At 36.4% G+C, this 26896-nt stretch overlaps 4 protein-coding genes across 6 annotated transcripts; 3 read left to right on the top strand and 1 right to left on the bottom strand.

The window, feature by feature from the left end:
• The first annotated feature begins 341 nt into the window (after positions 1-341).
• Positions 342-6353, top strand: LOC8258819 (ATP-citrate synthase beta chain protein 2). Of its 2 annotated transcripts, XM_048379414.1 has the most exons (18): positions 342-532; positions 822-904; positions 1135-1242; positions 1326-1428; positions 1944-2009; positions 2097-2220; positions 2383-2517; positions 3284-3344; positions 3440-3516; positions 3713-3868; positions 3975-4103; positions 4226-4358; positions 4449-4576; positions 4732-4837; positions 4966-5042; positions 5140-5210; positions 5353-5637; positions 6015-6353. In XM_048379414.1, the coding sequence occupies exons 3-18, from the start codon at positions 1143-1145 to the stop codon at positions 6088-6090; spliced, it is 1827 nt and encodes a 608-aa protein (XP_048235371.1). In that variant the 5' UTR covers positions 342-532; positions 822-904; positions 1135-1142; the 3' UTR covers positions 6091-6353. The 2 variants fall into 2 exon arrangements, with proteins under 2 accessions (XP_048235371.1, XP_048235370.1); XM_048379413.1 differs by lacking the exon at positions 822-904 and having other exon boundaries at positions 343-532.
• A 1665-nt stretch (positions 6354-8018) lies between these two features.
• On the top strand, positions 8019-15798 carry LOC8258820 (phytochrome B). Its single transcript, XM_002519184.4, has 4 exons — positions 8019-10536; positions 12313-13120; positions 13744-14037; positions 14948-15798. Exons 1-4 carry the CDS (start codon positions 8433-8435, stop codon positions 15165-15167), a joined length of 3426 nt encoding a protein of 1141 aa, XP_002519230.1. The 5' UTR covers positions 8019-8432; the 3' UTR covers positions 15168-15798.
• Positions 15799-17431: 1633 nt separating this feature from the next.
• LOC8258821 (mitogen-activated protein kinase kinase kinase dlk-1) lies at positions 17432-23729 on the top strand. 2 transcript variants are annotated; one of them, XM_002519185.4, is made up of 13 exons: positions 17432-18326; positions 18563-18977; positions 19058-19724; positions 20021-20061; positions 20424-20492; positions 21014-21114; positions 21258-21336; positions 21545-21643; positions 21763-21831; positions 21955-22004; positions 22121-22202; positions 22418-22512; positions 23151-23729. In XM_002519185.4, exons 1-13 carry the CDS (start codon positions 17830-17832, stop codon positions 23275-23277), a joined length of 2391 nt encoding a protein of 796 aa, XP_002519231.1. In that variant the 5' UTR covers positions 17432-17829; the 3' UTR covers positions 23278-23729. The 2 variants fall into 2 exon arrangements, with proteins under 2 accessions (XP_002519231.1, XP_048235108.1); XM_048379151.1 differs by having other exon boundaries at positions 18039-18234.
• Positions 23730-24518: 789 nt separating this feature from the next.
• Positions 24519-25835, bottom strand: LOC8258822 (huntingtin-interacting protein K). Its single transcript, XM_002519186.4, has 4 exons — positions 25563-25835; positions 25416-25471; positions 24856-24922; positions 24519-24756 (listed from the first exon to the last, which is right to left on the bottom strand). Exons 1-4 carry the CDS (start codon positions 25692-25694, stop codon positions 24676-24678), a joined length of 336 nt encoding a protein of 111 aa, XP_002519232.1. The 5' UTR covers positions 25695-25835; the 3' UTR covers positions 24519-24675.
• Positions 25836-26896: the final 1061 nt, after the last annotated feature.

Below are 26896 nucleotides of genomic sequence, written 5' to 3'. Positions count from 1 at the left end.
GGGATGAATTAGAAAAGAAATTTAAGAATATTTTGTCTAAAACGCTATTGAAAATGTACAACATTTTAATTAGATTGTACTCATCATCGTTTCACCGCCGGTTGGATTTTACCGAACTGGATAAAAGGGAAAAATGGTTCGATTTTAATGTTAAATCCAAGTCTAAGGATGTCCCATCTCGATCTGCTACCTACCTCCTCAACTGCACTCCTTCCCAACTTCCAACCTTCTCTCACTAAAAATTGGACTGCAAAATTTGCAATAAATAAATAAATTTAATTTAATGAAATAAAAAAGAGAGAAAAACATGAAATTTTCCAGTGAATGTATGAGCTAACAACTAAAAAGTGCCACGTGACCAGCTCTCGCTCCCTTCTCGTGCAGTAGTAGCTGCAATTTCCCTCTCTACATTCTCTCTATATAATTCCCTCTCTTCTCCTCTACAAAATTCCACCATTCTTTCCCTCTCCCTCTCTCTCTAATCGGCGAATTCCCCGAGGCTAGAAGAGAGTGACTCCATTTCTCGCCTCAGGTATTGATTCCAACCGAAACCAGATACCTCTCTCTCTCTCTCTCTCTCTCTCTCTCTCTCTCTTAGTTTAAGAGCTAGCTGGCGAACTAACTGACTAACTAACTAACTAACTAACTCAGTCATTCCAATTCCCTCATTTCCAGATCTGTATTCTCGATTCCAATTCCTGTCCCTTTCTGTCTTGTCTCTAAACTCTTCACATGTATTCGAGGAAATGTTGTTGATTCTCTTTTTTGTTCTTTAGTCAAACGAATTTGTTACTTATATCTGCTTCATTTGGAATTCACAGATTGCTTCAGCTGCATTACATTTTCTCGATTCAATTTGATTCGATTTGATTTGGTTTACGTTGTTCTGTTCCATTAAGATCTGGTACGCTGTAGTTTTGAATTAGGTGTGTTGATTGGTGGTTATGATTTGAAAATGGTTCTGCCGTTTGGTGTGTTTGTTAGGGAAGTAGATCTTGTTTTGGTGAGCATATAATAATTAATATTAATAATATGACTAACTAAAAATAGAGAATGAGATAAAATGCTAGTGATTTTTGGAAGGTATTTGGTTATATTTGTGGTACTGATCCTGTTTGTTTGGTTGTTTAACAGGTCTCACCATGGCTACTGGACAACTATTCTCTCGTACTACTCAAGCTTTATTTTATAATTATAAGCAGCTTCCTATTCAACGCATGCTTGATTTTGACTTCCTTTGCGGTATGTATAACTTAAGTTTGCTACTGGATCTAAGGTGTTTTTCTGTTGTATTAGATTAATATTTATCTCTCTATTTAATTTAGGTAGAGAAACACCATCAGTGGCTGGAATTATTAACCCTGGATCAGAGGGATTCCAGAAACTCTTTTTCGGTCAAGAGGAAATTGCAATCCCTGTACATTCAGCGTAAGATATGCTTCTTTCATTTTGCTTTCCATTTTTTTGATCTCTTTTGTGAAGATTAATTAAGATAGATCATGTTCTTTGTCTTAGTGAAGTTGAGTAGCATATGATCTGATTACTTTCAAGATTGATAGTTGTTCATTTCATATCCTGTCATTCTCATTGATGATGCCTTTGATGCATGAACTATATAAACTGCTGAATATTGGATAGTAATTATGCGCTTGAAGTTGCACCTCGTCCATACAAATTTTATAAATAGCATAAGTCAAATGACCTTGGTCCACTGCCCAGTCAAGCAGTAAATGGACAAGTTAAATGCTAACTTATTTTTTGAAATATGCCAGCCATTCATGAGTAAATGCAAGTCATCTGTGATGTGCATCTCTCTTTTAAGTAATCAGTTGTCAGCTATTAGATACTGAGCAATCAACCTATTTCTGGGTTTAATCATGAAATATTTTTTTAACTTTTTTTGAGGTTTAGATTTCTTACTCTCATATTGGATTTTTTTGCAGTATTGAGGCAGCTTGTGCTGCACACCCAACCGCTGATGTATTCATTAACTTTGCATCATTTAGAAGGTTTGTATTTGATCACTTATCAATATCTTAGTTTGCTTACATCTTTGTCCGTATTAATATAGTCATTGTACGATATTCTATTTGCAGTGCGGCTGCATCATCCATGGCTGCCCTGAAACAGCCAACTATTCGAGTTGTCGCTATAATAGCTGAAGGAGTTCCTGAGTCAGACACCAAACAGTTAATTGCATATGCACGGGCAAACAATAAGGTAAGATTATGGTGCAAACCCATCTGGATAGAACTGAACTAAGTGAATCATATTTATCTGCATTCAAATTAAACATTGTAACATACATGCATTTTCCTTTAGGATTCATTTGATCGGTCTAGTATAATTGCATGCTCTAATTTTGTGCTGCTGATGATGCAGGTTGTCATTGGCCCGGCTACTGTTGGAGGCATTCAGGCTGGAGCTTTCAAGATAGGTGACACTGCTGGAACAATTGATAACATAATTGCTTGTAAGCTGTACAGGCCTGGATCTGTTGGATTTGTCTCCAAATCTGTATGTATTGATTCCATTACTCCTACGTCTCATCGCCATGCATATTGTTGAATCTTATGGCGAGTGCATTTTCCATGTTACAGAAATTTGTTGTGCTTTTAAGTGTGGTTTCATTGAGAGATGTAAGATTGTTACTACATAATGTGTGCAATCCTGTACAGCTAAGTTAGGCAACACTAATTAAAGAACCTAAATACTCAGCTTTAAACTGCTGTATCTGTGTGAGGTTATAATTATACAGAGCCATCTTCAAAATGACACTGATATTTAAGGTCTGTTTACCTTTATTATTCTAACTGTTGTTTATAAAACACTGTCTCAGAAGTGGTTTTAGAGGGTAGATTTGACATGTTTCGTCATAAAATTTCGAAAGCAGCTAAAATTACAACTGTATCTGAAATGTCTATTTTTTTTTAATTCCCCTTAAAGAAGCAGTTTCAAATCTCAACCACAATAAAAGCCAAATAAAATTTAATATTTTTCTGAAACTTCTTCTCTATTTTAGCTTTCTCTGTTGCACTTCTTGAATTCTTTGAGGCTTTTAATAGGTGGTACAAAGTATTAGACCTCATTTTGCCCTTGGACTTGTATACTTATAAATTGATGAGGTCAACTTTTATTCCTACTTAACGGAGGACAGTGTAATAATTTCATTGACTTTTCCGTGTAGTGGTGTCTTGCCCTGTCAATACCTTTTGACTAGCCTGTGATTTTCTGTTGGTTTTGAATTTTGAGAATGATGTATCATTTTTTTATTTTATTTTAGGGGGGCATGTCAAACGAGCTATACAATACAATTGCCCGTGTAACAGATGGCATTTATGAAGGTACTTATTCATGCTAGCTACTTTCTTTAGACTATGTTAATGCATGCAGATGTGGGTTCAACATAAATTTGTATTCACCGTGTAAAATTCTTCAGGTATTGCAATCGGAGGAGATGTGTTTCCAGGCTCCACCCTTTCTGATCATGTTTTGCGTTTTAACAACATACCACAGGTATGCCACACATCAATTTCTAACAAGAGCCTGAGTATGTAGTTTCTTTATCATGGAAAATTAGAGACTATATCCTGCACCAACTATATGATTAAATCTATGGCGACCAGCAAAGAAAGAAAGCAAAAAGGACTGTGGATGCTTGATTTCATCTCATATAGTCATATTCTCCAATCTGATTTTCTTACTGCCTCAGGTTAAGATGATTGTTGTACTTGGGGAACTTGGTGGACGAGATGAGTATTCCCTTGTTGAAGCCCTCAAACAGGGAAAGGTGAATAAACCAGTGGTTGCTTGGGTCAGTGGAACTTGTGCTCGACTTTTCAAATCAGAAGTACAATTTGGTCATGCTGTAAGTTTTGACCTCAAATGTCTTGCACTCATCTGTTAACTAAACAGCAGCCACCTTTGCCCTAAAAGAGGGACATTCTAATCTTCCTTGGTGCATTTCAAATCAGGGTGCTAAAAGTGGAGGCGAGATGGAGTCTGCTCAAGCAAAAAATCAAGCACTAAAGGATGCTGGAGCTGTTGTTCCCACTTCATATGAAGCTTTTGAGACTGCAATTAAGGAAACATTTCAGAAGCTGGTTAGTTATATTCTGCAAAGCTTGTGTTTGCTTGTAACTTCTCAAAATCAAAACGTAGAGCTTGGTTTGAGTTAGAAAAGCCTCCATGACTGGTTTTATTGATCTTTTTTATTTTAACATAGGTTGAAGAGGGTAAGATTACACCTGTGAAGGAGGTTAAGCCTCCACAAATCCCTGAGGATCTTAATACTGCAATTAAGAGCGGCAAAGTTCGTGCTCCAACTCATATTATATCCACTATCTCTGATGACAGAGGTACTTTTATTTGTGTCTTGAACTACTTTTAAGAATTTCATCATCTTAAATGAGAGATACAAGGAACTAATCTTTTATTACATTTTTCAGGTGAGGAGCCATGCTATGCTGGTGTGCCCATGTCTTCCATTGTTGAACAGGGTTATGGTGTTGGTGATGTCATCTCACTTTTATGGTTCAAACGTAGCCTTCCACGTTACTGTACCCATTTTATTGAGGCAAGTTTCTTATAACTTTGTAGCCATCTTGGCATTTTCTTAGCATTGCAACTGAATATAGCTATGTTTGTTTTTATTCTCCCTTTTCTATTTATTTTTATTGGAAGCAGCCATGCTATGTAGTTATTTCTTAACTGATTTATGATCTTCAACAGATATGCATCATGCTGTGTGCTGACCATGGTCCCTGCGTCTCTGGCGCTCACAACACTATAGTAACAGCAAGGGCTGGAAAGGACCTAGTTTCTAGTCTTGTCTCAGGTAAAAAGAGTAGTCATTTGATGGTTTACTTATTTCATTGGTGAATTTGCTCAGAATGACTCCTAAATAAAGTGACTTTCTGAGAACCAATAGTAAAACAAACTATTAATCATGGTCAATTGGATCAGGTTTGCTCACGATTGGCCCCCGATTTGGTGGTGCCATTGATGATGCGGCTCGATACTTTAAGGATGCTTATGACAGAGTGAGCACTAATAAACTTACTTGAATTCATTTCTGATGAGGTATTTCTGGGCTGAATAATCTTGTGGTCGATCGATTTCTTTGCTGTCTCTTGTCAGGGCCTAGCACCATACGAGTTTGTTGAAAGCATGAAAAAGAAGGGTATTCGTGTTCCTGGAATTGGGCACAGGTATGGAGAACTTTGGGCTGTCAGTGTGTTTTTGAAATTATGCAGAAACTGGAATCACTAAATTCAAACTTCCTATATTTCTATCAGCTGCCATTGCTAATCTGGATTGTGGAAACTTTTATTTATTTTCTTGTGGAAAAAGGATTAAGAGAGGTGACAACAGAGATAAAAGAGTAGAGCTGTTGCAACGGTTTGCCCGGACACATTTCCCTTCCGTGAAGTACATGGAGTATGCCGTTGAAGTTGAAACCTACACTTTATCAAAGGCCAATAACTTGGTCCTAAATGTTGATGGTGCAATTGGGTCCCTGTTCTTGGATCTTCTTGCGGGCAGCGGAATGTTTACAAAACAGGAAATTGATGAGATCGTTGAGATTGGTTATTTGAATGGGCTCTTTGTGCTGGCACGTTCCATTGGTCTCATTGGGTGAGTTGGATTACACTTGTAGATTTTCTTATCCCATCCATCTAGTTTTTTGGTTTTTGTGTTACTTATTAGGTTACAAGCAGACCCCTGATACCGACACATTAACCAGTACCCTAATAATCACAACAACTTAAGGTCGAGCTATTTATGGGGTCCACAGGTGATTTTGATATCCTGTATAGATGTGTGTGTCTGTGTTTTGGATTTACTTTTCTTTAAGAGTAATACAATAGAGTTTTATGTACTCTTGGGGATTGAACTGGTTAGAATAGGAGCGAGTAAGATCACCAATACTATCCACCGCATATACATGCAGCTATGAGCTACGTGGCAGCGTATAATTGCATATGAATGAAACCTCTCACTGTCAATTTCAGGCACACTTTTGACCAGAAGAGATTGAAACAGCCACTATACCGTCACCCATGGGAAGATGTTCTCTATACCAAGTGAGAGAATTGCAGATAGCAGGTGCAATATTTTTACTGGCTTTCAACTTCCTACAAGATTTTCATTTTCGAAATTTCTCTGAGTTGTTTGCAGTTGATGCGGTGTCTGTCTGTTCAGTTAGTAGATTAATGTTGTACTGCTGATTGGCCGTGGCCTTCATTTGTAACTTGTATTGGAAGATTTCCAATCATTTATTCGGAGAAATGTTGCCATAAATTCTTATTAGTTACAGGTTTTAAAGAGAAATAACTGAGTTATAAGATGTATCTGTCAGCGCATAGATTCGTCCATAATTGTTCTAGGTTTACGGAAAACATTCTATTGTTGTGGCTTGCATGCTATTAAAAAGAAAAGAAAGAAAGAAGGTAATCACTAATGAAGATCTTTCTCGCAAAGGAACTCGGGATTGTAAAAAATATGGGTGTCTATTAACGCCCATGGGACTGCGAGTTAGTGAGTCTTTGATTAGAAAAAACAGATTGCAAATGTTACCAAAAATATTTTCCATTTGTAACCCAGTCTAACAGGAGATACGTTTGGTTGTCAATTAAATATAATCTAAGAAATTTATAATGAAATTTTATATCCTATAAATTCTATCATAACTAGTATAGCTAGAACAATTATAATTTTCATATTTTGTTATTTTATAGATTTCGGTCACTGAGCCATCATTTCGAAGCTGATTCAGGGACTATTTAGTCTTTTAATAATAGATTAGGCTCTCATCAGCTATGGTATATTCTCGCCAGGGTATATATAGGGAAAAAGAATAGAAAAGAGAGAAATGAAAAGGAGAGGTGGGTCGGGTAATGTATAAGAATCACGTGGGCATGAAATTGGGAGTGGAGGATGGTCACATGGGCATGAAGCCGAAAGGATCTGAGTTTGAACGTACATATTCTGTCGCACGCTTCCTCAAAGTTTGGTTAGATTAGTGTAATTTATTGCCCAAATGTGTGGCCTACTGGATGTGAACGTTTCATGAATTTGGCCAATTTAATTTAGTATTCATGTAAAATTTTAATCCATTTCTTCTTTTAAAGTCGGAAAGAGCTTCAATTCATGGCTCCTACTTTTTAGCTCAATGCTGTGCCCTTTTGTGGGCTCTTTTCTGTTATCGAACTATGATGGTAGAGACTATTAATATATTTTCTTCTAAACTTGGGGTCCCCTTTAAAGGTTGTCGTCTAGGGTGCATGCACCCTTTTTATTTTTCCTAAACTATTTCCAACCAACTTTTTAATTATATTTATTTTTTATTATAAGAAAATATGTAAGAATTAGACTTTTAAATTTTTTAATTAATTATTATTTTCTAAAATAATTTAAAAACTAATTTTTCTTTCTCTTTAAATTTAAATATATTTTATTATTTTTTAAAATTTATATTTTCTCTTCTTACTTATTCATTTTTTATTTTATTAGTAAAAACTAATTAAAAATAAAATAAAATATATTATTAAAAATATATTTAAATATAAATTAAAATCAAAAACTAATTAATTATAATTAATAAAAAACTTATAAAAAGTATTATTGGCCATACTCTTAATAGTAATTACTAAAAACTCATAAGATCAAGTGAATTTATTAGTTGCTTCATTAAATTAAGTGCTATTGTTTAATACTTGATGGGCGTCTTTAAGATTTATGCGGGGGTTAATAAAATTCTTTATTTAATAAACTAAAATTATTATTTCGTAATAGTTATTTAATCAAGTTTAATTTGAAAATTATTTATTTATTTATTTTTTAGTCTTTTCTAAAAAAATATGTTTTACGAAAGTAATCTTAAATGCAGCCATGATTATAAAAGGACAGGGTGATATTAGCCTATTAGGTTGGGAATGGACAGCTGCATTGTTGTCTTATGTATAATTTCAAAAAAGAAAAAACAGGAAATTAAACATTCAAAGTTTAAAAATCAAGATCAAGTTGAAAACTTTTAAGATATAAAACAACAAATGAGACCCAAAAATTTGAAGAAGAAAGTAAGAGAAGAAGGAAATCTACCTGCATCTGCATGTCCTCTTCCAACTTCCATCAATAAAATCAACAATCACGTGGCTATCAGCTATCGCCCACCAATCAAACAGGTTTGGCCCCACCCTTTTTATGCCCTTCTGTTCTATCTCTGCATTGCACAGCAACTTTCGTTGTCTCTCTTTCTCTCTGCCCACAAGTAAAAAAGAAAATTCCTAAAAGAAAGTGAAACAAACAGACCAAATGCCAAACTCAATTCTTTATTTTGGTTGATTTAAACCAGCTAAAAGGGCGCACGCAAAAGAAAAACATCCCCTCCACTCACAGTCCATAACACAAAAAGATCAAACCCAGTATTAATGGCATCAGGTGGCAGAAACTCACAGCAGCAGCAGCAACAACAACAACAACAACGATATGTACACCAACCAACAACAGCTCAATCCTCAGGTACCAGTAACTTAAGGGCTCACAACACCGAATCTATGAGCAAAGCAATTGCTCAATACACAGTAGACGCACAGCTGCATGCTGTTTTTGAACAATCAGGAGGGTCAGGTAAATCTTTTGATTACTCACAATCAGTGAGAACAACTAATCAGTCGATAGCTGAACAACAAATCACTGCTTACTTATCAAAAATACAACGTGGGGGTCATATTCAACCTTTTGGGTGTATGATCGCAGTTGATGAAGCTTCTTTTAGGGTTATTGCATATAGTGAAAACGCACGCGAACTGCTTGGCTTAATGCCTCAGTCAGTTCCTTCACTTGAAAAACCTGAAATTCTTTCCATTGGGACTGATGTTCGTACTCTTTTTACTCAATCTAGTGCTCTTTTGCTTGAAAAGGCTTTTGGGGCTAGAGAAATTACTTTATTAAACCCTCTTTGGATTCACTCCAAGAACTCTGGAAAACCCTTTTATGCAATTTTGCATAGGATTGATGTTGGGATTGTCATTGATTTAGAACCTGCTAGAACTGAAGATCCTGCTTTATCTATAGCTGGTGCTGTTCAGTCACAGAAGTTAGCTGTTCGTGCAATTTCACAGTTACAGTCACTTCCTAGTGGAGATGTTAGACTTTTGTGTGATACTGTTGTGGAGTGCGTGAGGGAGCTTACTGGGTATGATAGAGTCATGGTTTATAAGTTTCATGAGGATGAACATGGTGAGGTTGTTGCGGAGAATAAACAGCCTGATTTAGAACCTTATATCGGTTTACATTATCCTGCTACTGATATACCTCAGGCGTCCAGGTTTTTGTTTAAGCAAAGTAGGGTTAGAATGATAGTTGATTGTCATGCTACTCCTGTTAGTATTATTCAGGATGAAGCATTAATGCAGCCTCTATGTTTGGTCGGTTCAACTCTTCGTGCTCCTCATGGTTGTCATGCTCAGTATATGGCAAATATGGGGTCAATTGCTTCGCTGGCTATGGCAGTTATTATTAATGGAAATGATGATGAGGCTATTGGTGGGAGGAGTTCTATGAGGCTTTGGGGTTTAGTTGTTTGTCACCACACTTCTGCTAGGAGCATTCCATTTCCACTTCGTTATGCTTGTGAGTTTCTAATGCAGGCCTTTGGACTTCAGTTGAATATGGAGTTGCAACTGGCATCACAGCTGTTGGAGAAGCATGTTTTGAGGACTCAAACCCTCTTGTGTGATATGCTTCTGCGTGACTCTCCCACTGGTATTGTTACTCAAAGTCCAAGTATTATGGACCTAGTGAAGTGTGATGGGGCAGCACTTTATTACCAAGGGAAGTATTACCCATTAGGTGTGACCCCAGCTGAAGCCCAAATAAAAGACATTGTGGAGTGGTTGTTGGCATTTCATGGAGACTCAACAGGTTTGAGCACAGACAGTTTGGCTGATGCTGGGTACCCTGGGGCAGCATTGCTTGGTGATGCAGTTTGTGGGATGGCTGTCGCTTATATCACTAACAAGGATTTCTTATTCTGGTTCCGGTCTCACACTGCAAAGGAGATCAAATGGGGTGGCGCAAAACATCACCCAGAGGACAAGGATGATAGTCAGAGAATGCATCCGCGTTCTTCCTTCAAGGCATTCTTGGAAGTGGTAAAGAGCCGGAGTTTACCATGGGATAATGCAGAAATGGATGCTATTCACTCTCTTCAGCTTATTCTTCGAGACTCATTTAGGGATGCTGAAGCAACCAATTCTAAGGCTGTCGCAAATGCCCAGCTCAGGGGTCTGGAATTGCAAGGGATGGATGAACTCAGCTCAGTTGCAAGAGAAATGGTTAGGTTAATAGAGACTGCAACTGCTCCAATATTTGCTGTAGACATTGATGGCTGCATAAATGGGTGGAATGCAAAGGTTGCTGAGTTGACAGGGCTCTCGGTTGAGGAAGCTATGGGAAAGTCTTTGGTTCATGATCTTATTTACAAGGAGTCCAAAGAAACTGTTGACCAGCTTCTTCGTCGTGCTTTAAGAGGTATCATTTTTACATTGAACATATTTTAAGGTTTTGTCAACTGGCAATAGTATTTTTCTCTTCTTTTAATTACAGTTAAACATGAACATTTACCCCCTTAGAATGAAACCTTGCTTTCTCCCTCCAAAAACTGGAATTAACAGAGTTGATGAGCGAAAAACTAAAAATTAGAACTTTCTGAAAACCGTGCGTATGCGGAAAGGTTCACCTAGCTATGGAAAGGATTGTGAATTTCATGAAATGCTAAGAAGAATTTGACGGTTGCACATGCATGGGATGCCTGAATACCCCTTGAATAAATTGCTTTAATACATTGATGTAGATGCTGGCCCTGTTTTTGAGTTTTGACTTCATTTAATCTGGAAAAGTTAAATACTAATGCAACAAAAGGTGCGAGAATAGAAATGTCCTCAATATCAGCATAATAATTAAAGAAAAATTGAGGATTTTGCGCTGGATTTGAGAAACCAGGTTTTGAGAGCTTCTAAGGAATTAAATTGGTAGAGTTGCAGGTTGAATGCTATTGGGAACTGAAATACTGCTACTATGGAAAAAATATTAGAATGAAATGGAGATGATTTAGTTGGATTACATATATCTCACTAGGATCTTGGGCATCACATCTATGAAAGAATTAGAGAATGACATTCTCCACTAACAAGAGAACCAAATGCTGAAGTGGTCTCCTTTATACTCACTTATAAAGTTAACTGTCAGTGCTATATGTAGGCTATCCAAGGAGATGAAGTAAGCACCTATTCCTTCAGATGGAAAGTCCTTTTGAGGACCAAGTCTTCGGTACTCTAATGATGCTGCTGCATAAGCAGCAATATGTTGTTGAGTTCTAGCTTATGAGCAAACACCTAGATTCCATTGAGGTAGCAGTATTCTGAATCCCCTGTATTGTAAAGAGGCTTATGGCTAAGCTAGTATACTTTCTAGTTATCTAACTTGTGAGCAAAATTTGGTTTTTTTAAGTTTGAAGTAATCTTAGGACCAGGTCGCCACTATTATGAGGCCCTGTCAAGTTATATGGATAAAGAAATGGAATTGGAAATCAAGACTCATTCTTATTCCTGCATTTGGCCCTAGTCTGTTTAATACCTGGTGTACATTTGGGAATGAAAATCAGATTTATGGGACTTCTCTTTCTGATTTCTCATGTCCATTACCAAACATAATGAAGGCTTGGTTCTTATTTCTAGTGGTCTGCCTATAGCCACTGCAGGACAATTGACCGTATTTTCTGGAGAGTTTCAAACTACAAAGTAAATCCTCATGTCTAACAGAAGAATGGTTACGATTTTTTCTAATTCTCAACATGGGATTTCTTTTCTTTTTCTTGTTCTTTCCAGAACTTCTAAACTGCTATGTTTTCCTTTTCTTTTTCTTATTCACAGAGGCTATTACCATGTATCAAGCACATGATCCTCTTCATAGAAAACTGTTTGTTCTTCATCTGTTGTTGCCCTACAGGCACTCTTATGCAGTAGAGAGTAATGAAACGCAATTCTTGGTTTTGTTGCTAATGTAACCTAGGTTTGCTTTGTCCAAAAAATGGAAAAGCTTATGCTAGTCACTAAAAGAAAAGATGAATGCATTATTGTATTCTTTTAAGGTGGACTATATCATATATTGGCAATTTACAACAACAGTGGGATAAGCTGTAACATTGGAAAGCAACAGGAAGAAAAAAGACACTTTGATTTGGAACTTATGGCTTGTTGATCTTTGATAGCTAATTTCTTCTTTATCATTGTCGTTTTACTAATGCAGGTGAAGAAGATAAAAATATAGAGATAAAGATGAGGACATTTGGCTTTGGACATGAAAAGAAGGCCGTTTTTGTGGTGGTGAATGCTTGTTCTAGCAAAGATTACATGAATAACATAGTTGGAGTTTGCTTTGTTGGTCAGGATATTACTGGTCAAAAAGTGGTAATGGACAAATTCATCCATATCCAAGGTGATTACAGGGCTATAGTTCATAGTCCCAATCCTTTGATCCCCCCAATATTTGCTTCAGATGAGAACACTTGTTGCTTGGAGTGGAACACTGCCATGGAGAAGCTCACTGGGTGGGCCCAAGGGGAAATTATTGGGAAGATGTTGGTGGGGGAGGTTTTTGGCAGTTGTTGTCGCCTCAAGAGCCCCGATGTGTTAACAAGATTCATGATTGTCTTGCACAATGCAATTGGAGGACAGGACACTGACAAGTTTCCATTTTCCTTCTTTGATAAGAATGGAAAAGTTGTGCAAGCTCTTTTGACGGCTAGCAAGAGGGTCAATATGGATGGCCAAATTATAGGAGCCTTCTGCTTCTTGCAGATTGCAAGTCCTGAGTTGCAACAAGCTTTGAAAGCCCAGAGGCAACAGGAGAAAAAGGGATTTACTAGAATGAAAGAGTTGGCATACATTTGCCAGGAAATAAAGAACCCTTTAAGTGGTATACGGTTTACAAACTCTCTTTTGGAGGCTACGGACCTGACTGAGGATCAAAAGCAGTTTCTTGAAACTAGTGCTGCTTGTGAAAAGCAGATCTTAAAGATCATTCGAGATGTTGATCTAGAGAGCATTGAGGATGGGTGAGTTTTCTCTGAACAAACTATTATCATGTATAGATTCGCCTAAAGAAATGTGATGCAAGCAATACTTGTGCCCCTGCTGACACCAAACTTCTACACATTTATGTTCATCGAGCAAAATAAGACACTAGAATTATTTATATTTCCACTTTGGCACTCATGGAATGTCTGGCTGACACAGGTTTTCCACCTCTAGAATATATCCAGAATCTTGGTGTTTTTATGTTTGTTACTGATAAGAAACTATATAATCAGATCATTCACAATATGAGTTATATGATTTTTTGTAAGCATATAGTTTAGGAGATGAGTTGGGGTAAGTATTTGAAACTATTATGTTAATGTGAGGAAGCAATATGTTATAGCAGCCTAACTGAAATAAGCTCAAAGATAGTATATTCTGAATGAGTAAAATCCATAATATTGATGTTAAACTATGATACCCTGCAGCTCTGGTATATACTGTTGCATTTAACATGCATAATTGCTTTTGAGAATGCATAAGTTTCCACTAATTTCAGGGTCATGCATTCAAGTGCGTTCTTTTTCTTTATTGGTTGTCACCTGAGCCTATAGCGATGATATTACTAACCAAAGGAGATTTTTCCTTTATTCTTGAATAGTTCATTGGAGCTTGAGAAGGGAGAATTCTTACTTGGAAGTGTCATAAATGCTGTTGTTAGCCAAGTCATGTTATTGCTGAGGGAAAGAAATCTACAATTGATTCGTGATATTCCAGACGAAATAAAAACTTTAGCTGTATATGGCGATCAGGTGAGGATTCAACAGGTACTGGCTGATTTCTTGTTGAACATGGTACGATGTGCACCATCTTCAGATGGATGGGTAGAGATTCACGTTCATCCAACACTGAAGCAAATCACTGAAGGACTCACTGTAATGCATACAGAATTCAGGTAACCCATCTTTGCATATTATTTTTGGTGATATTTATATTGATCAGTATCATTTGTTGTTGACCTCTCCTAATGATTGGCCGTGGTTTAATCTGTTCTCATAAAAGTTATCAGTTCTATCATTTATGGACCAAAGAAACACGTTTTGTTTCCTTTTCTTTTTCTTTTTCCAATGTAAATTCTGACCATTTTATACATATTTTAGGCCTTACTTGGATTGAGGCCTTGAAATCCATTTTCGTTATGCATATAAAATCTATGGAATTCAAGGAAAATTTTGGAATAGAAAAAAGTTTGTAGAGAATCCCAAATCCCCATTCATCAAAATGAGGGACTTGGGGAAAAGCCACCTCCTAGGTGAGTTTCTATAGTCTATTTTATGAATTTTGATAGATGATTGATTTTGAAAAATTCATAGGTTTTGTCCACTTTTTTTCCACACCCAAACAGTATAGTTCATCCAAATCCATAGGTTTGCAAAATTCTTCTGCTCAATTTTAGAAAAAAGGGGAAGAAAGTGCCTCTGATAGAGATGGGGATATGTACAACTACATCAAATTTAAATTCTCAGATTTGGATACTAGTTGGCTTGTCTCGGTTGCAACTCTTAATATTTGTTCTCAAAAGAAACTACAGGGATCGATATGCATAGATACTAGAACTATAGTTTCGCTAAATCCAGTTGGCCACTTTCAGTTTGTTGGATGACCGGGTTGATCAGTAAATGAACTCAATAATGATGTAGTCCAGAGAATGCTTGTTCGCAAGCTTTTTCTCTACAGTTAACTAAAATAAGAAGAAAATGTAAATCATGATCACTTGCTATTTTTGCTAGTTTCTTCTCCATGTTAAACGTGATGTTCTTAACATCTTTGCTCTCAAACTGACCAAAGATTATGTATTTGTGAAGGATGGTTTGTCCTGGTGAAGGTCTTCCCCCTGAATTAGTTCAAGACATGTTCCACAGCAGTCGATGGACATCTCAAGAAGGTCTAGGGCTTAGCATGTGCAGGAAGATTTTGAAGCTTATGCAAGGTGAAGTCCAGTACATCAGAGAGTCGGAAAGGTGTTATTTCTTAGTTGTCCTTGATCTTCCCATTCCACGGAGAGGTTCAAAAAGTGCAGACTAGGATGTTTGGCCCTGGAGATTTATTGAAGTTCTTTTCCAATTTTGACCTGATACTGGCGGTACACCTCATGAGAACTGCTTTCAAAACCCAGTTACCTGGTTTACTCTTGTACCAAGGCTACCTGACTTCGGCTAATCTTTAGGTAATGCAACTGTTTCATGCCACCTTTTGAAGCAGGTCTGATGCTTTTACATCAAAGCCTGCCCAGATCACCGACTATGCAGCGGAGGTTATCTGACTAACATTTGTCTAGAAACACAGCGATCTTGCTGATATATGCCAGATCAAAACTTTGGTAGTGTGCTATCATGTAATCAAGAAAGCAACACGTGGATCTCATAAGATTTTTCGAGGAGGTTTCCACAATGAAGAGCTTTGCAATCGGCTGTAAAGTAAATACATGTATGTATACATCACATCTTCTCCGGTTCCCATAATTACTGCAGCATACACTCAGATTTTCCCTCCAGCTCCAGGGCCAGTCCTTAACTTAAATGTCTTTTTTTGTTATGTCTCCTGTATAATAAAGTCAAATGTCGAGGCCTGGTATATAACATGAGAGTTGTAAACTACATTTAAATGCATGTGTTCTTCTCCGTAATTGGTAAATGATACAATTGCTATTTATTTATTTTTGATTCTTTGGATAAAACAGCTGGAGATGGCCCCAACAGGGTGTTACTGTAGATGACCATGAATGCAACCTTGATCAATTTCTTTCTTAAATTTTAGGACATTATTAATTCAATTATCCATTGATTCAAACATACTAGTCCTTAATTAAATTTATTACAAGTTCGAAATGATGAATGCTGCTGAATAAGGTTTTTCAGGTCAACATTATTATAAAAGTGGGCATTTTAGAAAAAAAGAAAAAGAAAAAAAGAAAAAAGGTTAGGTTATAATGACTGCTGGGGTAGCACATGGGGTGAAGAGAGATAAGGATGCAAGTTGCAATTAAGTTTGGAGCTTTGTAATCTTATGCTGCTGATCCTAATTAGCAGCAATTGAAACTCTCACTTATTCTCCTTAATACGGGATTAAGCATTTAATAATCTTAAAGAGAGATTAAAGGAGCAAGAAGATTTGGATGCTGCCTGCCTCTTGTCCCTATCACAACTTCAACTCTGTGCGTGCACGCCCTTAATCATGCTGTGCACGCAAACAAAACTTTTAGAGAGAACCCCAAACTTAGAGAGAGAGAGAGGGCAACTTGCCAATAGCTTCCTTCCAAAACAAAGTTGGAACTACCCACAACAAATAAATTAATTAAGAAGATAGCAAAAGAAAAAAAAAATTAAAAAGAAATGGGCACAAAATGCTACTTTTCAAAGAGGGAAAACAAATGCACCCACAAAAAAAGGAGCAGTAGAGAGTTGAGCTATAACCATTGCTTTGCTTTGCTTCCTAATGCACTAATTGAACCTATATATATATATATTGCAATAAGCAATAAAGACAGGCAAGTAATTGACCCATTTAGAATGGAAATGATAGGCAAGAAAAAATCCTTCTCCCTTTAAAAGCTACAATATTTTGGTTTTTCTTGAAAGGCAATCAGTTAAACATGGATGAGTGAGACATGTTTGACAAACAAAATTATGCATGCAATGCAACTTTTGATATTCACTTCTCAATAATTAGTTATACACAATCAATTAGCTTCAGAAAAAAGAAACAATACTCAGCTTTTCATCATTAGACTAAATAACTTAGGGATCAATACTTGTCCTGTAGTACCAATTTGAAAAAGATTCAAATTCTACCATAAAACTTAGTAATTTTTTAAATTAATAAATTTTACAAAATGGATCATTTAAAATTAAACCATAGTGAATGGAAGAAATACAAACAAAGGAGTGGGGATATGATACTTGTTTGGATGTATTGGGTGCTTTTAGAGGAAAAGGAAAAAAGTTGGAAATCCCTACTGCCATACCGACGTGTAAGAAACGCGCTGCAGTGATTGGACGAATGGTTAAAAATCTAGCACTACGATAGGCTATAACTGTCCAAACACACAAAAAGGGCGTGGAGAAAACAGATAAATGCGGGCTGGTGTTTTGCTCCTAGTAAAGTATAAATAACGTCTGGTCTAAATGGTTATTAGAATTGAGATGAGAAAAGAAAGAAACGACAACAAAACTAACACACGACACGACCATAAACATTAGAAGAACATTTTTATTTTATTTTTAGAGAGAGAAAATAGTAAAAGAAGAACAACAGAATAATAATAATTATTAATAATAATAATAACACCACCATTACCAAACCTAACTAAAGATAAAAGATTAAAAGAGAAAAAAAAGAAAAAGAAAAAGAAAAGAAGCTGATAGATTACATACAGATAGTGATAAGAAATCAGCAAAATCATTATAAAAAAAATAAAAATAAAAAAAACAAAGAGGAAAAAGAAACCTCCATCTCTCTCTTTTTCTCTTTGTACAAAATTCTATTTTCTAGAGAAAGGAAAGTCAGAGAAGAGAAGAGAAGAGACTATCTTGAGACATTGAAAATTGGTGTAAATGAATCTCTATATCCTTATCCATTTCATCTTATAGAATCATTACAAGTTGAAAACACATACAAGTTCTTCAACTCTTGAATTCTTGATTCTTGATTCTTGAAAGAAAAGAAGGAAAAAAAACAAAGATAGAATATGGAAAGTCCACCAGCAGCAGAAGAGCTATTAAAGAAGATCCAAGAATTAGAAGCAGGGCAAGCACATCTTAAGGAACAGATGTCCAAGTTTAAACTAACTAGCGATCCAGTATCAGACAGCCAGCTGCACCACCATCACCACCACCATCACCATCACCACCGGCAGCAGCAGCAGCAGCAGCAGCAGCAGAGGTCTCATTCCATTTCTCCGCAAAGAACGGGGACTAGGAGGAGTGGAGGTGGTGCTGGTGCTGGTGGCTTTGAGGTAGTCGCAGCTTGGAAGAAAGGTTCGACGTCGTTTAGGCATTCGTCCCCGTTACAGCGTGAAAGTCGGAGTTCGAGTGCTGATAAAATTAATGCTGCCGTTAAAGAAGAAGGAGGCAATAAGTGTGGGCCATCAGCTGTTAAGTTTACTGATAAACAGTATTTGAATATATTGCAGTCTATGGGACAGTCTGTTCATATTTTTTATCTCTCTGGCCGTATCATTTATTGGTTAGTTAGTTAGTTAGTTATACCTTATTAATCTGATTCTTTTTTTATTTTTTTTTGCTTCTTTTGATTGGTTTTAATTCTTGCTGTTGGTTGACTAGGCATACTAGGGTTTTATGAAGTTGTTTAGTAAAAATGAGGCTAGTAAAGCTTTCGCTTGTAGTTTTTGTGTTTCACTGTGAATTTTCTTTACAAGTATTCATGTATCAAATTGGGTGTATTATTATTTAATTCTGCAGGAACAGAACCGCTGAGAATCTTTATGGCTATTCTTCCGCGGAGGCTCTCGGTCAGGATGCCATTGAGTTGCTTGTGGATCCCAGAGATTTTGCGGTGGCGAATAATATAGTCCATCGTGTTGCAATGGGGGAGAGATGGACGGGGCAATTTCCAGTTAAAAATAAGATGGGAGAGAGATTTACAGCTGTTGCAACCAACACTCCCTTCTACGATGATGATGGCACTTTGATTGGGATTATCTGTGTGTCAGGTGATGTGCGCCCATTTCAAGAAACAAGAGTTGCATTGATAGGTCCAAAGAATTCAGAAGCTGATTCAAGTTTTAGTCGGCCAAGAAGTACTGTTACAACAAAACTTGGACTTGATTCTCAACAGCCTTTGCAAGCAGTAATAGCTTCTAAAATAACAAATTTGGTCAGTCTGCCATGTTCTTATATTCATGTGAATTTACTATGCGATATTGTGTATCTTGATGATTGAAACTATCCAAACAGGCATCCAGAGTGAGCAACAAAGTAAAGTCAAAAATTCGGACGGGAGATAACATCATGGATCGTGAAGGTGGGAGTGGTGATAGTCATCAATCTGATCATGGCTTTTCAGATGCAGCTCTCTCTGACCACAGGGAAGATGCAAACTCTAGTGGAGCTAGCACACCTAGAGGTGATATACATCCATCTCAGTTTGGTACATTTTCTCATGTTGATGAAAAGTCCCCGATGAAAGCCATTCGAGATTCTGGATATGAGAGTGAAGGAAAACCTGGAATTCACAAGATTATTACCTCAAAAGCTGAGGCTTGGATTGGTAAAAAAGGGCTATCATGGCCCTGGAAAGGGATTGAAAGGGAAGGCCCAGATACAAAGACCTCCCGTTTTGTGTGGCCCTGGTTGCAAAATGATCAAGAGAGTGAATTGCTTCATCAAAGGAGTCCCCCTGCTGGTGCAAAACCTGAGAGCCAGCTGAATGAGAGTAATCGGCCTACCAATAATGAGGCCTCCGGATCCTGGTCTTCCTCAGTCAACGTTAATAGTACAAGCAGTGCCAGCAGCTGTGGAAGTACCAGTAGTAGTGCTATTAATAAGGTGGACATGGACATTGACTGCTTGGATTATGAAATATTATGGGAAGACTTGACAATAGGAGAACAAATTGGGCAAGGTAATTATCTTTTGGGTAACATTTTTGCTTCTAGAGCACCAATTTTCTCATTGTTGAGATATTTCTTTACTGCGTCCACTTACCTGCAGTTGATCTTTCCTGTACTTGAAATTTTTCATCTGCAATAAAAAGTTTTTCAATGGGCATTTGATATTATTAATGTCCATCTAATGCTGCTTTACTTCTTTCACTTGGTAGTCTTCAAGTCCCTTTTACAGAGCTGATGTTGTAATATTTCCTTATTTGTCTACCATTCTAATCATCATATTGTTTTTTTTTACCCTCTTATCGCGCAGGTTCTTGCGGCACTGTATATCATGCCCTGTGGTATGGATCAGTATGTTCTTTGCTCTTCCCTTTAACTTTATTTCATGTTAAGAACTTTTCATGGAGTATAATGCATATGGACCCAGATTAAGTAGCTTTATCGACTGCCATCTAGCCATATCTGCAGTTTTCAAGTGTATATTCTTAAATATAAGATCTTGCTAATGTTCTAGTTCCAAGTCGTCAAATCAACTTTGTAGTCATACTTATAACAGAACCTGTATTGTGAGAATGGTTATTGTTGACTCTGTCTTTACTGCCAGTTTTGATTTTAATCAAGCTACAATTGTTTTTATAAGGCAGGGAAGTAAGCAGAAAAAATATTGTTGTCATGTTAATCATGTTGGTTGAATGGTTTCTATTTTATTTCAGGATGTTGCTGTCAAGGTATTCTCCAAGCAAGAGTATTCAGATGATGTGATACTCGCGTTTAGACAAGAGGTGCGTGTCCTTGTTACCTCGATTCCCTAGTTTTTAAGAATTTTCCATTTAAGCAAAGTTAAAAAGGAATCTGCTTTGTCCCGAGGTTTTTTTATTTTTTTATTTTTCTTATGTAGGCTGCATCTTAGCTAATTCTTTTTCCTGTTTTACCTTCAACATACCAAACCATGTCTATATGAACTTCTAATTGTCTTAGAAAATTTTTATAGTGCTATGCTTCTTTATTGTCCTTTCAAAACTCTCTGCGAGACTGTTTTACCGCATTCATGTTGCTACCATCTAAAGGTTTTAGTTGCTTTCTAATTCATCGTTCTTTCTATTGTTACCCATGAAACTAATGATGCATTGTCAAACTGAATTCAGCTGGGCATTTTTACTCCGCATGTTACCTGAACACATGCTTATATACTAATACTCTCCCCTTCCTCTGACCTGAAGAAGGAGGGAAGAAAAGAAAGAATCTCTTTTATTCTCTTCTTCTAGTTGAGCAATAACACCAAATGTTTGTTATATTTCTGAAGGTATCTCTTATGAAAAGGCTTCGGCATCCCAACGTATTACTTTTCATGGGTGCTGTCACTTCACCTCAACGTCTCTGCATTATTACAGAGTTCCTTCCACGGTAATTCCAAATTGTTTTTTCCAAAATTTCGATAGCAGGCTATCTGATTCTTTATAATGCAGTATGCCATTTAGTTGGTTTTCCGACCTTGAATTTTGTGGGAGAGAAAGAAAATAATGTGATTTGTGTTTTAAACAATGCAGTGGAAGTTTGTTTCGCTTGCTCCAGAGAAACACAACAAAATTGGACTGGAGACGTCGCATTCATATGGCATTAGATATAGTGAGTAAGAAGTGTCTGGGAATTTCTTTTTGTTTTATTTACAGGGTTTGCTATTGGTGTAAGGTCCCTTGGCACGATATGTAGGTTTAACTTGTTCTTGTGTCTCTCATCCATCTATTATATCTCTTCCATTGTGCTCTGCTAATGTTTCTTACTCTTGGCTTTTGAACTCTTAACTCATTTGTAATTTTATTTAACCTTTCTACAGGTACGAGGTATGAATTATCTTCATCATTGCAATCCACCTATTATTCATCGGGATTTGAAGTCTTCAAATCTTTTGGTTGATAAGAATTGGACTGTAAAGGTCTGTAACTAATTATATTTGTTTTTTCATTTTTGCTATGTTTGTCTGTCTAACTTTCTTTCTATGGGAAACCATTCTTGGAACTAATAATAGTGGTTGTCTGATTATTGTCTAAACAGGTTGGTGATTTTGGTTTATCCCGTCTAAAGCACGAAACTTATTTGACAACTAAGACCGGGAAGGGAACGGTATTTTACCTAGCAATCACACAATCTCTTTTGCACTTCATCAATCTTGTTGGTCTATAATTTTTTCAGTGATGCTTAAAATTTTAATTTCAAATTCTCAGCCTGCTAATTCCCATTTTGCAGCCTCAATGGATGGCACCAGAAGTTCTACGGAATGAACCATCAGATGAAAAGTATGTTCTACTCCTTTGGACTGAAAATGTTAATCCTTTATAATTCTTTATAACAATGCTTCTTGAACCTTCCCACTTATGCATATTGTCCTGTCTTGCTGTTTGGCTTTATTTAGGTCTGATGTATACAGCTTTGGAGTGATACTGTGGGAGCTTGCCACTGAGAAGATCCCTTGGGATAATCTCAACTCAATGCAGGTAGTTTTCATTTGAACAATTTGTGAGGACATTTATTTGAGAAGTAAAAACCTAATAACTATGATCAGGCATAATTTCTCAGTGTTGTACTGGCTACCCAAAACACTGGTAACTACTCCAGATGGAAATTTTGCTATTTTCAGTTCCTTTAACAGTGGTTTTGCTTGGTGACATGGCACCACACACGAATAATATTCTGTTTAATATACTTGCAGGTGATTGGAGCTGTAGGGTTCATGAACCAACGGTTGGAGATCCCCAAGGATGTGGATCCACTGTGGGCTTCTATAATTGAGAGTTGCTGGCACAGGTTCTTATTCTGATAACAAACATAATGTGTTTTCATTTGTATAAAGATACCCCTTATAGAGATTTCTTAATGCTTTGCTTAAGTGCTTCTTATTAGACATCCATTACATTAAGTTAATTGAATTAAATATGCACAATAATTTCTGGACTTGGAATTGCAGTGGGTTTGTTGTTTCATATTGTTTGACGACTCTAGTCCGTACTGTCTCTCCCTTTCAATTTGTTCCAAACTGACATTGGCATGTGAGAATTTTTTTGAAATTCAAAACTCTAGCTATATATAACATTTTAACCAAGACTAAGTAGCTAAAAATTTGTGATTTTGTGGGTCAATTATTAGATGCTTATGTATGCAATTAAAAGGCTTGTCATTTGCACAGGTTGACTTTGGCTATAGATATATTTTTCACTCCTAAGGGATATCTTGTGAATCATTTCTATTTCGTGGTAAAGGTATTCTGAAATGCGTAAAATAGGTCAGTATAGTTGTTGATTGAGACATAAATGTATTCAATTCCAAGGTGAACTGAGTTGTTTTATCTGTGTCTCTTTGTTTCATGGTACGGTTCTCAGCATAAATACATTTCTACATTGATAAAGCTTGCTAACTTGTGAATCTCTTACTTTTGTGAAAACCAGTGATCCTCAGTGCCGTCCCACGTTCCAGGAACTGCTGGAGAAGCTAAGAGATCTGCAAAGACAATACGCAATTCAATTCCAAGCAGCCCGTTCCGCAGCTGGGGATAACACACAAAAGGAATTATAGACCAAAAGATTCTTTAGCTTCTGGCTTTCATTGATCGACTCGGCACAGAAATAGCTTTCTCTTTTCCTTCTCTTGCAAATATTTTGTGGCAATTGCTGGTGAGGAAACGGTTAGCACAGTTGCCCACAGATTGCCACTAAAAGTTTGTGGTATTGGCATAGAAAAACTCACAGCAAGCAGACAAAGAAAGGGAAAAAAGAAACTGATGTAGTTGGAATCCACGTGAGCTGCCTAAAGTTTGATGGTGATTGGATGGTTTTGGTGTTTATTTACTGACATCATTAAAATCTTCGAAATCCATCATCTACGGTGCTGTGATTGGACTTGTTACGCTGTTTGGGTTCAATTCCACCATTAATGTGCGAGAGATTTTTAGGACCACTCAGAAAAGTTGTACAGCAAACACATTTTTTAATCGATAATATAGATTGAGATATAATATCTTACTTTTATCTTTTTAAGTTTTTCTCGATTAATTTAAAGGAAAGCTCCATTGCTTCAGTCGTTGGGTCTTCCATCTTTACTGTTCATTGGCAATCTTGCACGTCAGCAAAGGGCACTTTCAGCATTGGTAACTCGATCTTTGTTGATGTTCAAAATCATTGGAAGTAGGTTTTAGCGTTTAGTCGTCGACTTGTGTGGAGAAGTGAAATTATCTCCAAAATAGCACTGGCAAGGCATAGTGTTCATCACATTTGACGGACAGCAACTCTTCCTGAGAATCCCATTAAAATTGAAAGTATTGTTACTTTCTAGAACTATTGGCTATCTATTGTTGTCATCATGCTATAGCATGCACTAGTGCTTAAAAGTTTCAGGCATCAGCCTTAGCCAAGCAGAAAGCAGATTCAGTACAGTTGGATTTCAGATTTCCACTAATGAAGATGATGCAAGATAGTAACATCTGATGGAAGATTTAGATTTTAGGCGAGTAAAGCAAATTCCCATAAATGATGCCATGAAGCTTGTTTCGGGGCTTGAAAAGCCAGAACCGTTTTAAGCTTAGGGGGGCAAACGAGATTGTTAGTGCTTTGAAGGAATTCAAGCTTAGTGAACCACAGTAACGATCAACACAAGACCCAAAAAATATTGCAAGCTGCCAACACTTCATGCAACCTCTCACTGGTGATCGAAAGTGGCCTCAGTCTTGCCAATTTACTATTGCATTCAGAGAGTAACACGAATATTGTCAGCGCAATAACATATCTAGACGAAGATATTAACCAAAGTCACCACCTATATCAGGCACAAGGGATACGCTATATGACCTGCTTCAAGAATTACAAATGGTTACAATAATTCTGTGGATAAAAATTGGACTTTCTTGTTTTGTTCACATTCCAAAGGTTTAATATTCAACAGAATTTCAAACCCAGCAATTTTATCACAATGGTATTTTTAGCGAAGAAGATGTTGAATTGCAGCAACAGCATCACCTTTGTGCTCCCTTAAGGTTCTCTCTGCGACCTTCTTATCCAACTGATTGCGAGCCAAGTAAACAGAAACAATTGTTAGAAGCCAAAGCATCCAAATTGATGCATGTTCCTAAGCACTTAAAAAAGCGGTAGGGAAAATAACCTCTAGTTCATTGGCAATTATGTCAACATCAGCAGCGTTGATCTTAACAGCAGCCAATTCTTTCTCCCTGCGAAGAACCAGTCACATTAAAAATAAAAAATTCAACCATGTCCACGCTGCAGTTTCCTTCTAACGTTGTTGATAGTCCAATAATAATCATGTGCTACTCTTATATACACATTTCAACCATGTATCTTTCACTCTATATTGAAAATTGACACACTTGGAAGAGTTTCTATTTCCCAATAGGATGTAGCTGAATTGATACAGGAAGCCATCTCCAGAAATCCCCATTAGGAGCCAATAATATTTTTAAAAAAGAGATAAAAAAGTTTATATTTCGTATATTATTCTTCGGGTTGTTCTTGGTTACTCTGCTCCTAGTAAACCCTACCATTGGATGAGGGAGATGAATAAATTAGTTATGGAACTTACAACATGCTGACTTTTGTGAGCACCAATGCACGGTATCTAAGCTTAACTGCAAAACTCTTTCAGGAAAATCAAATAATCAAATTCAATTAGATCTACATGTATTATTGAAAAGCGCGAATTGATACCTCAATCTCATAGCATTCCTATCAGCTTCGGCTGATGCAGCAATCGAAGCCATAGCCTATTCAAAAATCAAATTTCAGAATTACCTTTTCTTTTTTTAAATAATCTGAAACAGAAACAATAAAAAGAAAAAGAAGAAAAAAGGAAACCTCTTGAACGCGAGTGGAATCGAGCTGGCGATCTTCAACACGGTCAGTGAGCTTATCAAGTGCTTTGCTTTGTTGCTGTAAGTCTTTAGAATCAACAACTCTCTCTATTCCTCCTTCATCTGTAACCTCCATTTTTCTTTGCTTAGCGTCAAAACCCAAAACCCTAATTTTTATTATTCCCTTTTGTTGCTGTTTCTGTTAGTTTTGCTTCGCTTGAGATTTTCTTTTAGTCGTTCTTCCCCGGAGCTGGTTATGAATATTGAATAGACTAAATTAGCCTCACTTTATCCGACCCGCTGATTTCATGGACTGTGGTGGGCTTTTGGCCCGAAGTGATTTCAAATTTTATTAGTAGAAGGCATTGAATTTTAAATTTCATTATTATATAATTTCTATATTTATTAAATTAATTAAGAAGTTATTTTTTCTAATTAATTTCTTATCAGTTGCTTCATCTTCTAAAGATTTGATTTTTCTAATCACAAATTTGAAACTCTAGACTTTATTTGAAATGGGTATAGCAATTATGGCTGTTGTGAATAGTACTAGTGCTTGGTATGATCTTGGATTGGTCCAATGTTATAATGGTTTTATAGATTGAATTGTGGTAATAGATTAAAAAAACAAAGCTATTCAGATTATGGGAAAAAAGACGAAGAAGAGAATTAGTTAAACAAAAAATAGTAAAGGTACCGGTTAAATGAAGCGTTTTAAGGAGATGACGTAGTTTCTAATTCTTGTCTAAATTTGATGCATGTTTTTATCTATGCATTAAATCACACATATTTATTAGTATTAAATAATAGAGAATGCGTCAATCATTCAATACCAAAGTGATACATATCACTCTTTTTTTTTAGTTACAGTGTATACATTAAATATAGAATCTTTCAGGCTACTGAATAGATCTAAATACTTCATCTCCTTGTTCAAAAACTGGTCTTCTTTCGTCCTAAGAGTTTCACTTCCATTTAATAAAAGGGGAACACCAAACTAAGTGCTTGCTATACTAATTGTTCTATCTTGCCAAGAATGCATCTATAATATGGAATTTATAATATATAAAAAATATTGAAAAAACCTGTCTAATACATACATAAACAAGAATGATACACACACAATGTGTTTATCATTTTCAAGTTCAATTTCATCTCTTCACATAGGAACATATAGAAATTTAAATTTAATAGAAATCTAATATTTCAAGAATATTTTTTTGATAACCATATGTTTAATAATTAATTAATATACAATATGTATAGTAATGCATCAATGAAAAACTAATCTAAATATTACTTTATAATAAACATAATTGTTATAAACTTCTATTTATG

The sequence above is a fragment of the Ricinus communis genome, chromosome 9, assembly GCF_019578655.1.
Source record: "Ricinus communis isolate WT05 ecotype wild-type chromosome 9, ASM1957865v1, whole genome shotgun sequence".
In the NCBI taxonomy this organism is placed as follows: domain Eukaryota; kingdom Viridiplantae; phylum Streptophyta; class Magnoliopsida; order Malpighiales; family Euphorbiaceae; genus Ricinus; species Ricinus communis.
Note: the sequence above shows the minus strand (reverse complement) of the source record. Positions and strands in the feature narration are given on the sequence as shown.

Bases quoted from the DNA above. Each gene is read 5' to 3' on its own strand.
- LOC8258819 (XM_048379414.1), top strand. From the start codon at position 1,143: ATGGCTACTGGACAACTATTCTCTCGTACTACTCAAGCTTTATTTTAT. The intron at 3,517-3,712 runs GTATGCCACACA...TTACTGCCTCAG, and splicing joins GTTTTAACAACATACCACAG to GTTAAGATGATTGTTGTACT. The intron at 5,043-5,139 runs GTGAGCACTAAT...GTCTCTTGTCAG, and splicing joins TTAAGGATGCTTATGACAGA to GGCCTAGCACCATACGAGTT.
- LOC8258820 (XM_002519184.4), top strand. From the start codon at position 8,433: ATGGCATCAGGTGGCAGAAACTCACAGCAGCAGCAGCAACAACAACAA. The intron at 13,121-13,743 runs GTGAGTTTTCTC...ATTCTTGAATAG, and splicing joins CTAGAGAGCATTGAGGATGG to TTCATTGGAGCTTGAGAAGG. The intron at 14,038-14,947 runs GTAACCCATCTT...GTATTTGTGAAG, and splicing joins GTAATGCATACAGAATTCAG to GATGGTTTGTCCTGGTGAAG.
- LOC8258821 (XM_002519185.4), top strand. From the start codon at position 17,830: ATGGAAAGTCCACCAGCAGCAGAAGAGCTATTAAAGAAGATCCAAGAA. The intron at 18,978-19,057 runs GTCAGTCTGCCA...CTATCCAAACAG, and splicing joins CTTCTAAAATAACAAATTTG to GCATCCAGAGTGAGCAACAA. The intron at 22,203-22,417 runs GTAGTTTTCATT...ATATACTTGCAG, and splicing joins ATAATCTCAACTCAATGCAG to GTGATTGGAGCTGTAGGGTT.
- LOC8258822 (XM_002519186.4), bottom strand. From the start codon at position 25,694: ATGGAGGTTACAGATGAAGGAGGAATAGAGAGAGTTGTTGATTCTAAA. The intron at 24,923-25,415 runs GTATCAATTCGC...GGTTCTTCGCAG, and splicing joins AGGAATGCTATGAGATTGAG to GGAGAAAGAATTGGCTGCTG. The intron at 24,757-24,855 runs GTTATTTTCCCT...GCTCGCAATCAG, and splicing joins TAATTGCCAATGAACTAGAG to TTGGATAAGAAGGTCGCAGA.